General features: G+C 35.7%; 2 protein-coding genes across 2 annotated transcripts in view; one reads left to right on the top strand and one right to left on the bottom strand.

The window, feature by feature from the left end:
* The window catches only part of mtbp (MDM2 binding protein), a 34881-nt gene extending 23625 nt beyond the window's left edge, over positions 1-11256 (bottom strand). Inside the window, exons 1-8 of the mRNA XM_088600966.1 lie at positions 11088-11256; positions 10801-10884; positions 10291-10364; positions 9888-10036; positions 9663-9721; positions 8468-8612; positions 6671-6785; positions 3890-4012 (exon numbers count right to left, since the gene is read on the bottom strand). Of these exons, the coding sequence (XP_088457092.1) occupies positions 3890-4012; positions 6671-6785; positions 8468-8612; positions 9663-9721; positions 9888-10036; positions 10291-10364; positions 10801-10884; positions 11088-11154 (816 nt within the window). The 5' untranslated portion in view covers positions 11155-11256. The remainder of the gene's footprint in view (positions 1-3889; positions 4013-6670; positions 6786-8467; positions 8613-9662; positions 9722-9887; positions 10037-10290; positions 10365-10800; positions 10885-11087) is intronic.
* A 215-nt stretch (positions 11257-11471) lies between these two features.
* mrpl13 (mitochondrial ribosomal protein L13) overlaps positions 11472-12930 on the top strand; it is a 28093-nt gene continuing 26634 nt past the window's right edge. The window contains exons 1-2 of the mRNA XM_088600972.1: positions 11472-11611; positions 11970-12093. Of these exons, the coding sequence (XP_088457098.1) occupies positions 11585-11611; positions 11970-12093 (151 nt within the window). The 5' untranslated portion in view covers positions 11472-11584. The remainder of the gene's footprint in view (positions 11612-11969; positions 12094-12930) is intronic.

Consider the following 12930-nt stretch of genomic DNA (forward strand, 5'->3'; position numbering starts at 1 on the left):
GGTCTATTTTGTAAATTGAAGGTTTTACAAGTTACCGTGTATATTTATCTTTTATTGTGGTTTGAAATGCACTAGTCAATGCTGATTCTTTCTAACCCCAAAATATAAAGATGACGTGCAGTTCCCCTTGAAATTAAAAAAAAAATTAGAACTTGGGTGGAAACAGATAACAGCTATAAGACCTTCAAGAAAACGGTGATCAACATCTGAATGCAGCACACCAATTTTAGAATTTCCTATTTAGAAATAAAAAGCAAAACTAGAATCTAATTAAATGATTAAAATAGATTTTAAAAGATTAAAAGAATCTGCTCAAATAAAAAAAACAGTTCTAGATGATTTTTTCCATGTGCTACATTCAAAGAGACATGACGTAACACACAGTTAAATGTGTTTCATATACACTGCTTAAACAAAGCACTCTGTCATCCATTCTTAAATACATTAAATGCTGCCTAATAGAATTAGTTCAGTTACAAAATGTGATTTTCTCTAAGCTTTAAGGTTTGTTGTGTTTACACTGTTGCTAACTTCCCATCTCATAACAACATCTGCTTTGTTTGCACCAGGGTCTATTGCAATGTAAGCAGCAGTTGGCTAAATACAGACTGGCCTGTGTTTCTCCTATATTAGCTTATTTGTGACCCGGATTAACACTTCAGAAGATTTTACGTGAATAAAGGAAAACAGGTTATACAGGTTATTACTTTCAGGAGGATTTTAAATCTTGACATTAATGTGAATTAGGCCTGTCAAATGAGGGCACCACAAACTATATTCAGCTGTATTTCACTCAGAACAGGGCTAAACCCTTGTAATTTTGGATATCCAGCTTGATATTCTCATTTTTTCTTCTATTTCACCTATCACAACCACAGAACAAGAAATAATTTCACAATTACTGTGCAGGCATATATAAATAAACCCAATACAGCAAAACTGTAACATCCAGATTTCTTCAGAAGTGAGCTGTGGTTTAAGAGAAGCGTGTTGGGATAACATTAATATGGAATCATAAGGGAGAGAATGATTCAATTTTAAAACTACATTTTGCTAACTGATATTTATCCAGAAATGATAATTTACTGGCCTTTAGTTAATGGTTTAATGGAACACTTAAACATACGAGTCAATAAACAGACTAGGAAGGCTGTAAGAGACTTAGACCTTCATGTAGGGAGCTGCATCAACATGCGTAGGCTGCAAAGAAACAAGTAAAGGTTTATAACATGCTGAAAAGAAGATGGAATTCTAGCATGGAATAAATCTTTACTTGCTCCTTTGTAAGATACATATACTGCAATGCAAGGTAAAAACGTATGCAATGTGGAAACCAATAAATGAACTGAATTTGATATTTTACCATTCATCAGGGAAAATAGTATCACTCTTTAGATTGAACAAGGATCTTGTAATGTCCTAAGCAACATCAACCATCAACTTAACGTAGAAGAAAGTGCTCTAAGGACTAGGAGTAGAGTTCAAGCAAAAGCAAAATCACCTGGGCCAGACATTTTCCTAGTTGTATGCAAAGACATGAGGGTTGTTATTCAGAGACAATTAGTTGGGATTTCTCAGAAAGCTCTTGAGATGTAAACATACCAGCAGATGTAGACATGTATACACAGTTAAATGCAGTGATGTGTATTAGAAGACGAGGAGCAGTCGTTTTCAGAAGCTAGGTAAAAAATAAATGTAGGTATTTATGTTCTTCTCCTTTAGACAAAGTGGAAAATCCATAAAAAGAAAAAATAATAATAAGACCACATTTAAAGTGCATACATTTTTTTAAATCAGTTTACAAAAGTAACATTGATAAAGCATGACTTTGCGTTTAAAATGAATCCCCTGGGATTCTTCAAGGCACCTCAAGATGAAATTATTGGATCAATCAGGTGTTCTATCTACCCTCTCAGTTGTTTACTTGTCCTTGTTCATAAGCAACATAGTTAACAGTGAAACTTCTAATTAAATTAACAGAAATAACACATAGCCCAAATGTACTTTAAAGCTGTAAAGAAGATCCAAAACATTAATAAAGCAGCAGGCTCCAGATTTGAAGTACTCATCTGAGAAACAGATGGAGCACTGATTTACTGTGACAGAAGAAACAAACATGCAGATAAACAAAAATCCTATTTTATCAGAACTAGTAAATTGACTCAGAATTACAAACTAGATAACATCACTAATAAACCCAAGAGTAATTAACCAGAAAGTGAAAATATATACAAACAGACTACTAGCTTTTAATTGAGAGTGAAAAGCACCATCGCAATATTACCACTTCAAATTATTAATATGTAGCGGAAAATATATAAATATATTCCAAATTCTGTTCTATGACCCCACATGCAAAGTAAAAAAGCAAACCATAAATGGAAAGGACTCGCTCTACATATAAAACGGTGAAATAATACAAAGTTTTAATCTAAACTGAAAGTTACAAACTAACGCTTTCCATTATGGAATAAACATTTAAAACTGATAATGGGAGACACTTCCACTTCCGAGTACCAGGGGTTGTGGGAGTGTGAAAGAAGTAGCCCAGTGTAGTTAGTAAAACTAATAAACAGTTAGATGAGCAGAATGGGTCCCCTCTCATTTGTAGCTACTTATTTTTAACTCCTCCCATAAACAAAAAAACCTAACTGTGTTGCACAGTTAGTTCTTTATGTAAGGTTATACATTCTGCAGGCTTTCTCACAGTAATTTCTTAAATTTCACCAACACTAGGTAATCATTTGTACCTCTGTTCACCTTGTTATCAAAACTCCCAATAACACCTCACATGTCTTTATTAAAGAAAATGATGCTACATCATGTTAAGCAAATTGCTTATTTAAGGAGATTCTTCTACAGCTGTTAGTGAAAATAATGAAGAAATCCAGCTAAAGCAGTAAAATGGGAAAATGTAAAAACTGCAGAATTTACAATGGAAACAGAAACAATAATTGAAATCTGAATAATTCACCTTGAGATGTCTGCAAAGTACCCAAGCAGTTATGCCATATTTTCAAGATGTGAAAGAAAACAAAGGGTAACACTAGTACTTCAAAGAGCCACTCTGCCTTCAGAGAAATCCAAAGGTGCAAGAAATTCAAAGCAAGATTAATTAAAATCAGGCTTTGGAGACGTATGTATAATTATCCTTACAAACGTTTTTATACCTGGCTATTGTGCACAACAAATTAAATATATATTAGTTTCATAACCTCACATAAAGCATACATAATACACTTTATTTACAGCACTGTGTACTTCAGCTACTGAAATTCTTACCCCAGAGATAAATTACAATATTTGTCAAAACCAATGTGCTTGAACTTAAGATTTTACTTAACTTTGCATTTTACTTACCTTGAACCCCACATGGTTTCAGCTGTTAAAATGGATAGTGCTAGTGGGTTCTAACAGCTCCCATTTAGTATGCCAGTGCATCTTGAAATGATATATATATGATATATATATATAAAAATGTTCTGGGTTTCCATTCCAGATTTATAGTGAAACCCACAGTAAAAATCCAAATATCCATTATTAGAAAAAAGCTTATTTATTGATAATTGGCATGAAAATCAGGAGTCTCTTCCTGGAAGCAAAGGTTATAGAGTAGGAAACTGCACAGATCAGCAGTTCATTTTAGAGAAGACACACACTGATACAATTTAGAGACACCAGAAAGTATATTTTTAAAAGATGGGCACCAGTTGAAAACATACAAACTCCACATAGGAGGTTCACCAGACAGGAATCCAGCTCAGGACCGAAGAGCTGTGAGGCAGCACCACCGACAACCCATCTTAATTAAGCAAAAATACATGAAGATCACATATCGCATGAAAAATTACCGTAATAATCTAGCAAAGGAAACACTGAGGATCCTTACCTCTGGGTCACGTTTACTGCCCGTGAAAGTCGGAAGATCAGCATCAGGGGACAGGATACTGCTCCATGTGTCACAAGGGACATTCTTCAAGCAGAATCCTCCAAATCTCACCTCTGAGGCAAACTACAAGCAGCATAAAATACCATTAAGAATTACTGGGCCACAATGTCACTGGCACAACCCAAGCATCACCTTCATCACAGCAGAAAACGTCACAGTACTGAGATTGCAAAGTAGGTCAAGTGGATCAAACATTGCCTGATGGTTTTTATATTACTTGCTCTATGAATAATCTTTGACTAGGAGTAGTGGTATTAAAAGGTCTATCTAAATAATTATTAAAAAGGTTCTTCTGGAAAAAAAGAGCCACTTTGAAAGATAATCATGGATGTGCACCTTAGTTAACAGTTTATGTGTGATGATCCATTACTACTGTTGGATAAAACAATGATGTTTAGAAAAAAGTTTAGTTCTATATTTTGTTGAAAACCTTGTTTGTAATCATTTTTGATGCTCTTAGGTTATAAAGTTTTTACATTACATTTCTGTATTTCAATAGTACACTATAAAGTTATTAAACTCAGTTACGACTGTAACTATATACAAAGAAGCTAAGGGCAAAAGAACTCCAGACAATTAATGTTCATCATCTACAAGCTTTAAAAGAGGGAGTATAATATTACTAAAGACATTTAAAGACAAAAAACTGTGCTACAGGGTAATATGTTGGCTTTTACAAAGTCTACTGTTTAAGACAACTGCACAAATTCAATTTTATGTTTAGTGTTGTCAAAATGATTTATTGTAGGAAAAATAATTAGAAGTTAAAAGCTAGAGTTGGTGATCACAGATGTGCCATAGGGCAAAAAGATCAGACATCTCAAAGAGAGAGGCCTTTTCCCGCTGACATCCTATTTCATGTGCACACGATAGCAGTAGATAACATATCATAAAATCGCAGCCGGAGAGACTACATAAGAAAACTTTTAAAACAAGAAAATGTTTAAACTTAAAAAATACTCCATTATGACTTCAAGAAATTTTTACTTAAAAAAAATACCTGAATAGCACACACTCCTCATGCACAGCTCTGACAAAAGAGACTCCTGTGATGTAATAATTCACGGTAATGGTTTTCAGCTAAGCAAGTGATGGATGGCTTGTAATAATGAGAAAAGGATGTTTTATTGCCATTTTGACTCACACAAATATTCATCAGGTCATTTTTTTTCCCTCTCTTATATCGTATTTAGCTGACAGAATGTTAACTAAAAATGTTAATCTAACATCTAATCTCAGATGGAACATAAGAGCCTACATGCAAATTGCTACAGGATATAAGCGGTACAGTAGTTCTGCTTTTAGTTTCATTGTGCTTGTTTAGAGCACACCAAAGTCAATGCTGAAAATATTCTTTATAAAGCTCACGGTCAGCTAAAGAAGAAATTAAGAGCCTGGGAGCCTGGGCGAAGGTCAAAGTAGAGCCTATAGAAAGAAGCTCCTAAGTAAAACCAGATCATTGCTTGAGCCCCACATGGCGTTCATCTATTTTCTTGATTATATTGGAATGTAACAGTTCCTACAGCCATCAGGCAAAGTACCACACTGCTTTAGTCAGGCAGTGTTGGGATGACCAAACCACATTCCTGTAAAACTCTTTTTTTTACACAGTAGTTCATAATTCTAATCACGCATAGTGTGGAGTGATCATGTCCATCTCGTGGTGAAGCATCTGTATCCTGATGGGAGCAGAATCTTTCAGGATGACAATGTCCCCATCCACAGGGCAGAGGGCTTACTGAATGGCTCGATGAGCATGAAACCAATGTAAACCACGTGCCATGGCTATCCCAGTAACCAGATCTCCACCCAATTCAACACTTATAGGAAATTCTAGAGTGGCGCTTCAGATTGTCGTTTCAACCATCAAAAAAAAAAAATTAAATGATGGAATTTTGTGGAAGAGTGGTGTATCATCCCTCTGACAGAGTTCAAGACACGTGTAGAGTCTCTGTCAAGGTGCACTGAAGCCGTTTTTGGCTCATGGTGGCCCAACGCCCTATTAAGACACTATGCTGGCATTTACTTTATTGTGGCAGTTACCTGTATAAAGCACCTAACACAAACTTACTAAACCCAATGTTAAGCTTGAACTCATAATTTTTTTTAAATAAATTCCACATTAAAGACGGTAAGCAGGTGTTAAGTATGAGAAGAAGAAAAAAATCACAAAATAGACAACTAAGGGAATGGAGATTGCACGCCCCCTAGCGGAATAATTTAGAAAGTACATAACCTGAGAAATTCAAAATCTGCATGATCTCATCCTATTTGCGTGATCTCATTTTAACTCAGGTTCTCAGATACTCTTTTTTTCACTGCGGTGCTATTAATGTCTTGGAGATTGCGGCAGTGTATATTTTGAAGAAAATTAAATTTACTGTTTATGTTTAAGGAGAAAAAAGTAAAACATTCTTGGTTTATGATGAGCTCATTTATCCTTTTTCAGAGAAATGAACATTTGAAGAACATTAATTTTATAGAACTTTTTTGAAGTATGGAAATTGATTTTCTTTGGGTGGCTTTGAGTTTGATTTCAATGTTTTTTAACATACAATGTTGTCTAACATTGCTTCTTTTGTGTGAATATAGAAAGAAATTACCAATGCAAATGACATTATCTTAATGTTGTCTATACTGTATATAATACCAAAAAGTATGTTCATATATATATATAAATAAAAAATCCATTCAGAAGGAGAGATTACGGTGAATACAAACCTTTTTCTCTCTAATAAGTATATTTCCTCGCCATATCTCCTCAACATCAATACAGCTCCCAAGGTTTTGTGGATCCAAAATATGAGCAGACAAGTAAGTTGCTGTTTTCTGCCATCTGTATGTAAAAAGTACCATTCATCGTTAAAGTCAAAAATGAAAAAATAATTCAGAATCTTCAGACTCAACATAATAGCCAGAATAGACAATTATTTCTTGTTAACGGTGAAAGTTTTTACAATACATGAACATACTGGCTACACTACAGTCAAACTACAGTATACCCAGAAATCTCTATAAAACTCATCAGGAATACCTTCTTTTGTAACCTTTTCTCCAGTACCAGGGAGTCACCCTTCTTTCTCGAAACCACGTCACAGATGATGAGAACACTCTTTGTTATCCAAGGTATGCACCTCTCCTCATGGTAGGTTTTATCATACACTCCAGCACATTGCAATAACAAACCTTACAAAGCATAGATCTTCCCCAGCTGAGCTGCAATCCATTAGTTATACAAGGCAAGTAACCTCTAGCACACCTAGATTGAGGCTCCATGCTGTTTAAACCTGGTATCACCTAGTGGACACTTGAGAGGCCCTCCCGTGGCTATTTAATTATTACGCCCGAGTTGGGTTGCAGAAATCCATACTGTTCAGAATGAACTTTACGGTGCTAAACGTCACTCAACTTCTGCATTTTGTTTGGAATCCAGATCTTTACAGAGAGGATCAGGTAAGGTATTTAAGTTAAATTAACTTCAAATTTAAAGATGACTTATTTTTCCCCCACAGACAGCATACTGAGGATCAAAACACGCGTATCACTTATAAACCCACCAAATTCAGGTAAATTACAATTTTTGCAGTATGTGCACTGACAAATCAGTGAAGGGATATAACAAATTCATTGTGCTGATTAATGCATCACAAACAGTAACTTCAACAAATCCACTCTACTATACGTCTACTATAAAAGTCATAGGTTAGTCGCGTGAGGAGCCAATGTTAGAATCAATACCAGATGTATATCTATAGCTCATGTTCTGCAAGAGCTTGCAGATGCTGTCTTGTGGGACTCCATCCCATTCCTGTTGTAAAGCCCAGACAAGCATTTGTTTGTTCAATGGTCTCTGAGCCTTAGATGCTACATACTATCCAAAGTCATTCCAGAAATCCTCAATGTGGTTGAAGATTGCATAATAAGGTATTCGCAGCACTGCTGTCACATTCCCATCTCTCAAAAAGCCATTGTCACACAGTACAAGCATGCTCTTTGCCCTGCAGCAATATTGTAATGTCAGGATGGGCTTCAAGAAAGGCAGCAGTGAGGTTTCCATCAATCTCTACACATGGAGAAACTAGACACTACTGCTCAAGAAATCTCACAGTCAACATCAACTACTGCAACATAATGTACTGACTTAAGGCCATGTAGCATGTGCATCAACTTCGCGATTTACTATAACTTCTCACTGTCAAATCCATAGATAGTACAACAAATGATAACGCAACAGCATTTTGAAGTGCTATTTCATTTGATTTACTGCATCGGTTCTCATCAGCTAACAAGCGATTATGTTCACGTTTTTTCAAGAAGAGATGGTAAAAATATACAGTATATATATATGGAGTACTGTCTATGCTTTTGTTCAAATGAGCTTTCTTACATTTAGAAAAAGTATTTTTGAAAAATATTTTGAAAAAAAAGATTTCTCTTTGTTGTATTTCTGACACAAGTGTAATGCCCCAATACCACCTGGATCTATACAGAAAAGGCAGCCAAGCGATTAATACATACCCTGTGGCATCTTCTGTCACTATGGCAATCTTTGCTCCATGCCATGCTTGCATATGCTTCAGTGACCCAAGAAGTGGAAGGACCTCTTTTAGGCTGGGTTCTTCTTTGTGTAGAGCCAATAAAATAACATCCAGCAGAGCCTTTCCTGTACAGAGCCAAGAACATCAAAGACAATAAAAGACATTCTCCTACAAAGCTAGACATGTGCAACTAGGCAGAGACAGTTCACATTCTTTACATTTATATTTAATAAAGTTTAGCAAAAGGAAATCCTTCTTTAAATCATTCTGATTGGCTGAACCTTCAATACCTTGTTTGGATCCTTCATGGGAAACTGGAAACCGAGGCAATAGTCAATTGTACCCATCACCTTGAAAATTATAGAAACTATATCATGTAAGCTGATTTTGATAAAGGCATGTGCTGTATGATGAATACATGCATACATATGTATACACAGAACATACCTTTATCCACGATTGCAAACCTGAGCCACACTGTAAACGAGGTCTGGTCAGTAGATGTGGGTAGACCAGTAAGTGGCACTCACACCGCTGCACTACACACTGTACTTTCAAAATCAATGCCATCCTAAGGAACATTGTGCTGTAGGAGGTGCTGCCATTTGAGCAAGACATGAAACTGAGGTCCTGACTTCTTTATCACTATAGATGTCATGGAACTGTTTTATAAAGGTAGATACTGTAGTGTACATGAACCTCAGTCTTCAGCCTCAATTTTTTTTATCTCCAAACGTTGGTACAGTTTTTGTTGTTTTCATTTTTTTTTTACTTATATAGTATATATATAGTTATATAGTTTCTTATAAAGAGCTTTGAGAAGATGCTTTTAAAAGTGCTATATTAAATATGATGATTATTATTAATTCCACTTTGTCCTTTCACAATCAGACCATATCTACAAAAATTAATTCAGCTGACTTCTCTCAGGAAGATGCCGGTATATAATGGCTGTGTTCCCTATTATATATGGGTATATATGTTTAGGGTCCCTTTCGGATAAAAAATACTATACTACTGCTTGCAATTACAATATATATATATACCTGTATATAATATACTTACAAACTCAAGGTGCTTCTCAGACCAGTCAATGACCTTTTATTATAACCACATTTTTTTCTTAGCCAACCTGCTTTTACATTGAAAGTACATAGTGGAAGAAACAACTATACCTGGAGGAGGAAGTTTGTCTGAAAGCTGGTGCAAACCTTCAGCAGCTTCTTCAAACAATCTATGAGATTCAGAATATCAGAATCAGTTATCAGAATATTTCAGCTCACAAAAAGAAACAGGACTTGTTTTCTAATCTCAACTGTTTCTTGGCAACAGCATTTGCCTTTTTACAGGACTATTTTAACACAACGGGAAGAGAAATAATCAAATGCAATTGTGCATACTCTGCCTGAGAGAGAGCTTCAGTTATATCCTTCTCCTCCTCCAGCCTCTGAAGAGTGCACTGATAAGCCTCAATCACTGAAGTAGCAGACTCCTCGCTATCATTTTTCACAGAAGTTGTACCAACACTTTCCCACTCTGAGCTGCAGAACTGAAAACACATAAAAATGAAACATTATTATGGATAGATTTCAACTGTCATATTTTCAAAGACTTGTCCGAGTCATGCAACATGAACTAATACTATTTAACTGAGGGAAAATAGAAAGGCAGCATTGGTTATGGTTTGTGCTATCAATGGATTTATAAATGATTTGGTGGTCAAAGAGAAAAACACCTACATTTGCAAGTAAGGGGAGTTCACGCACATAATGAAAACCCAGGACATTTCTGCTTGCTGTTTACCTGTGAAGACCCAGAGCTTGATTGTATAGCAAAGAAGCACCTCTGGGGAGCAGGAATTCCAGTGAGTGTGCAAGCTGAAAAGGATGGAAAACAGGAAAAGATTAAACTTACATACTGCTTACTTCAAGACCTCACCACATCAGCAGCAATAATCAAACCTGTTCTAAAAGCAAAAAGTAGTTAAATTATTCCGTTTTTGTTTGTTTTGTCTAACTCAAAAAAGCCAAATGACCCTAAATAGAAAGCCATTTTTCCTCTCCTCACTAAAACGTCGTCGACAGTCACATAACGCCGCCAATCTAAGTTTTGTACAATAGAAGAAACTAACCCCTTGTAATATACCTACTGTAGATAGTTCGTTTTGATAAACTATTACAGGCACGTAGTAGTTACTAAAGTAAACTGAATGTAAGGGGAAAATCAAATGTGTAGAAAATGTCGCCTTATAAATGTATATTTATAATAACATGCTTAACAATGCAGGAAACGGGTGTTTTAATTCGAACTTACATGGAAAAGGTGAGACCTTCCTTTTGGACGAGTTAATAGATATTTCTTTGAGGGATTCATAAACCTTGTTTGCAGCTGTCAGTCCTTTGAGAAAAGCGCAACACATAAACACGGTGCATGGTATGCAAACAAACATAATTACATTTTTTTAGAGATGTACAGTATGCGTTTATTATCATTAACTTAGTTAATATTCAATTTTTAACACAAATAAACAAAGAAATGTATCATGTAGTTAAGTTACTGTTTTAAGTTACAAACTTCAGAATGTAAAACTGCAATCATACCTGTAAAACAATTAATGTCTTCATCCTCCTGTTTATTAAAACTAACTACTAGCACATAACGATCCATCCTCTTCTCATACAAAAAAAATCTATTCTTTAAAAAACAGTTTAAAATGTGAAAAAAACAAATTCCCCGCGCTCTACAAAGAGGAAGAGGTTTTGAACACCTTCAAAATACAGCCGATCGGCAACAACGTGGCTGAATCTTAGTTCTTATATCTTACTTCCGCTCTTCTCCTTTCATTGTAAAAAAAATAAACTAAGTAAAATTATTAATTTGGAAACGCTGTGAAATATACATTTTATTTTTGCGTGTAAATCATTAAATTAAAGTTTAATACTCAAATTTATAGATTGCAAATCTTAACACAGAATTACTAGGAACGAATATTGTTCATCATGATTTCTGTCGGTTACTTTGCTGTGTCGCATTTACTATCACGTTAAGGTTAAAGTAGTGATGTTCACAGCGTTTTTCTACCTCCGTTGACTTAGTCATGTCAGGGTTCACAAAGTCTGCACAGGTAACATGTTGTATTTAATTTGGTGTTCTTTAATTTCAGGATCAACTACTCGAAATGTTTTCATGGTCCAGGTATAGAGTTTCTGAGACCGTGTATATTTATATTAATGTATAAGTTAATCGTGATGTTCTCCCGATGAGCATATAGGAGTCAGAACACTAACACTGCATGTGTACTGTACGATAACTATACTACACGTCACCTGACGTATTGCCTTATATTTATTATAAAGAAATAATTGTATTATTTGGTTAAGGATCGGTTTGGTTATCAATAAGTAAAGTGATTTTTATTAATCGATTTAATATCGTTTTGTGTCCCTTAAATACCTGGTTGCTATTTGTTTCTTTATTTGCAGCAATGGGCTACTTTTGCCAGGTCCTGGTATTTAATTGATGCCAAGATGCAGCCTCCAGGAAAAATTGCAGCAATGTGTTCAGTACGTCTACAGGGAAAACATAAACCAATATACCATGCGTTGAGTAAGTATACTACTTAGTTGTTGTTATTTAGTCACTATTGCTGTATTTTCCTGATGCATTTGGCACGGAAATATCACCCTGCAACTCTCAACTGGCAACCTACCGAAGCTCAGCCTGGTCAGTACCTGGATGGGAGACCTGGGAAAAAGGTTGCCGCTGAAATAGGTGTTAGTTGGGCCAGCAGGGGGCGATCGCCCTGCGGTCTGTGTGGGTCCTAATGCCCCAGTATAGTGAAGTGAAAAGAGTAGGGGTGCAACCCCAGCGTCCTGCCCAAATAATGGCCTCCTAATAATCCCCATCTATGAATTGGCTTCATCACTCTGTTTTCCGATAGCTGGTGTGTGGTGAGCATTCTAGCACACTATGGCTGCTGTCGCATCATCCAGGTGAGGTGGTGGAGGCGAGTCCCCATTACCTGTAAAGGACTTTGATTGGAGTGTCCAGAAAAGTGCTATATAAGTGTAAGGAATTATTATTATTAATTAAGACCCGAGTTCACTTAATTCAACTAATTACTCCCTTAATTGAACGATACCTTCTTTAAAAAAGTGAGTAGAGTGGCTTATAAGACTGTCTGAAGATCAGACCAGAGTTGGAGATTCCAGGGTTAGATTTATGAACACACGATTTCCCTCTTTTGATTTCAGCAAAGAAAAAATGTATTTTCTGTCACTCCTAGACTAATGATAGCTGCTTGATTATTACATGGTTTGTGAACATTTCAAGTAATTCTTGTTTTAATAACCTTTTAAAAATACTTTCCTTATTTTATTTCTTCCTTATGGTGAGTAAGTGACACTGACTGTTGTTGCATTTTAAATACAGTATTTCTCATTC

The sequence above is a fragment of the Lepisosteus platostomus genome, chromosome 12 (genome assembly GCF_059453375.1).
Source record: "Lepisosteus platostomus isolate fLepPlt1 chromosome 12, fLepPlt1.hap1, whole genome shotgun sequence".
Taxonomy (NCBI): domain Eukaryota; kingdom Metazoa; phylum Chordata; class Actinopteri; order Semionotiformes; family Lepisosteidae; genus Lepisosteus; species Lepisosteus platostomus.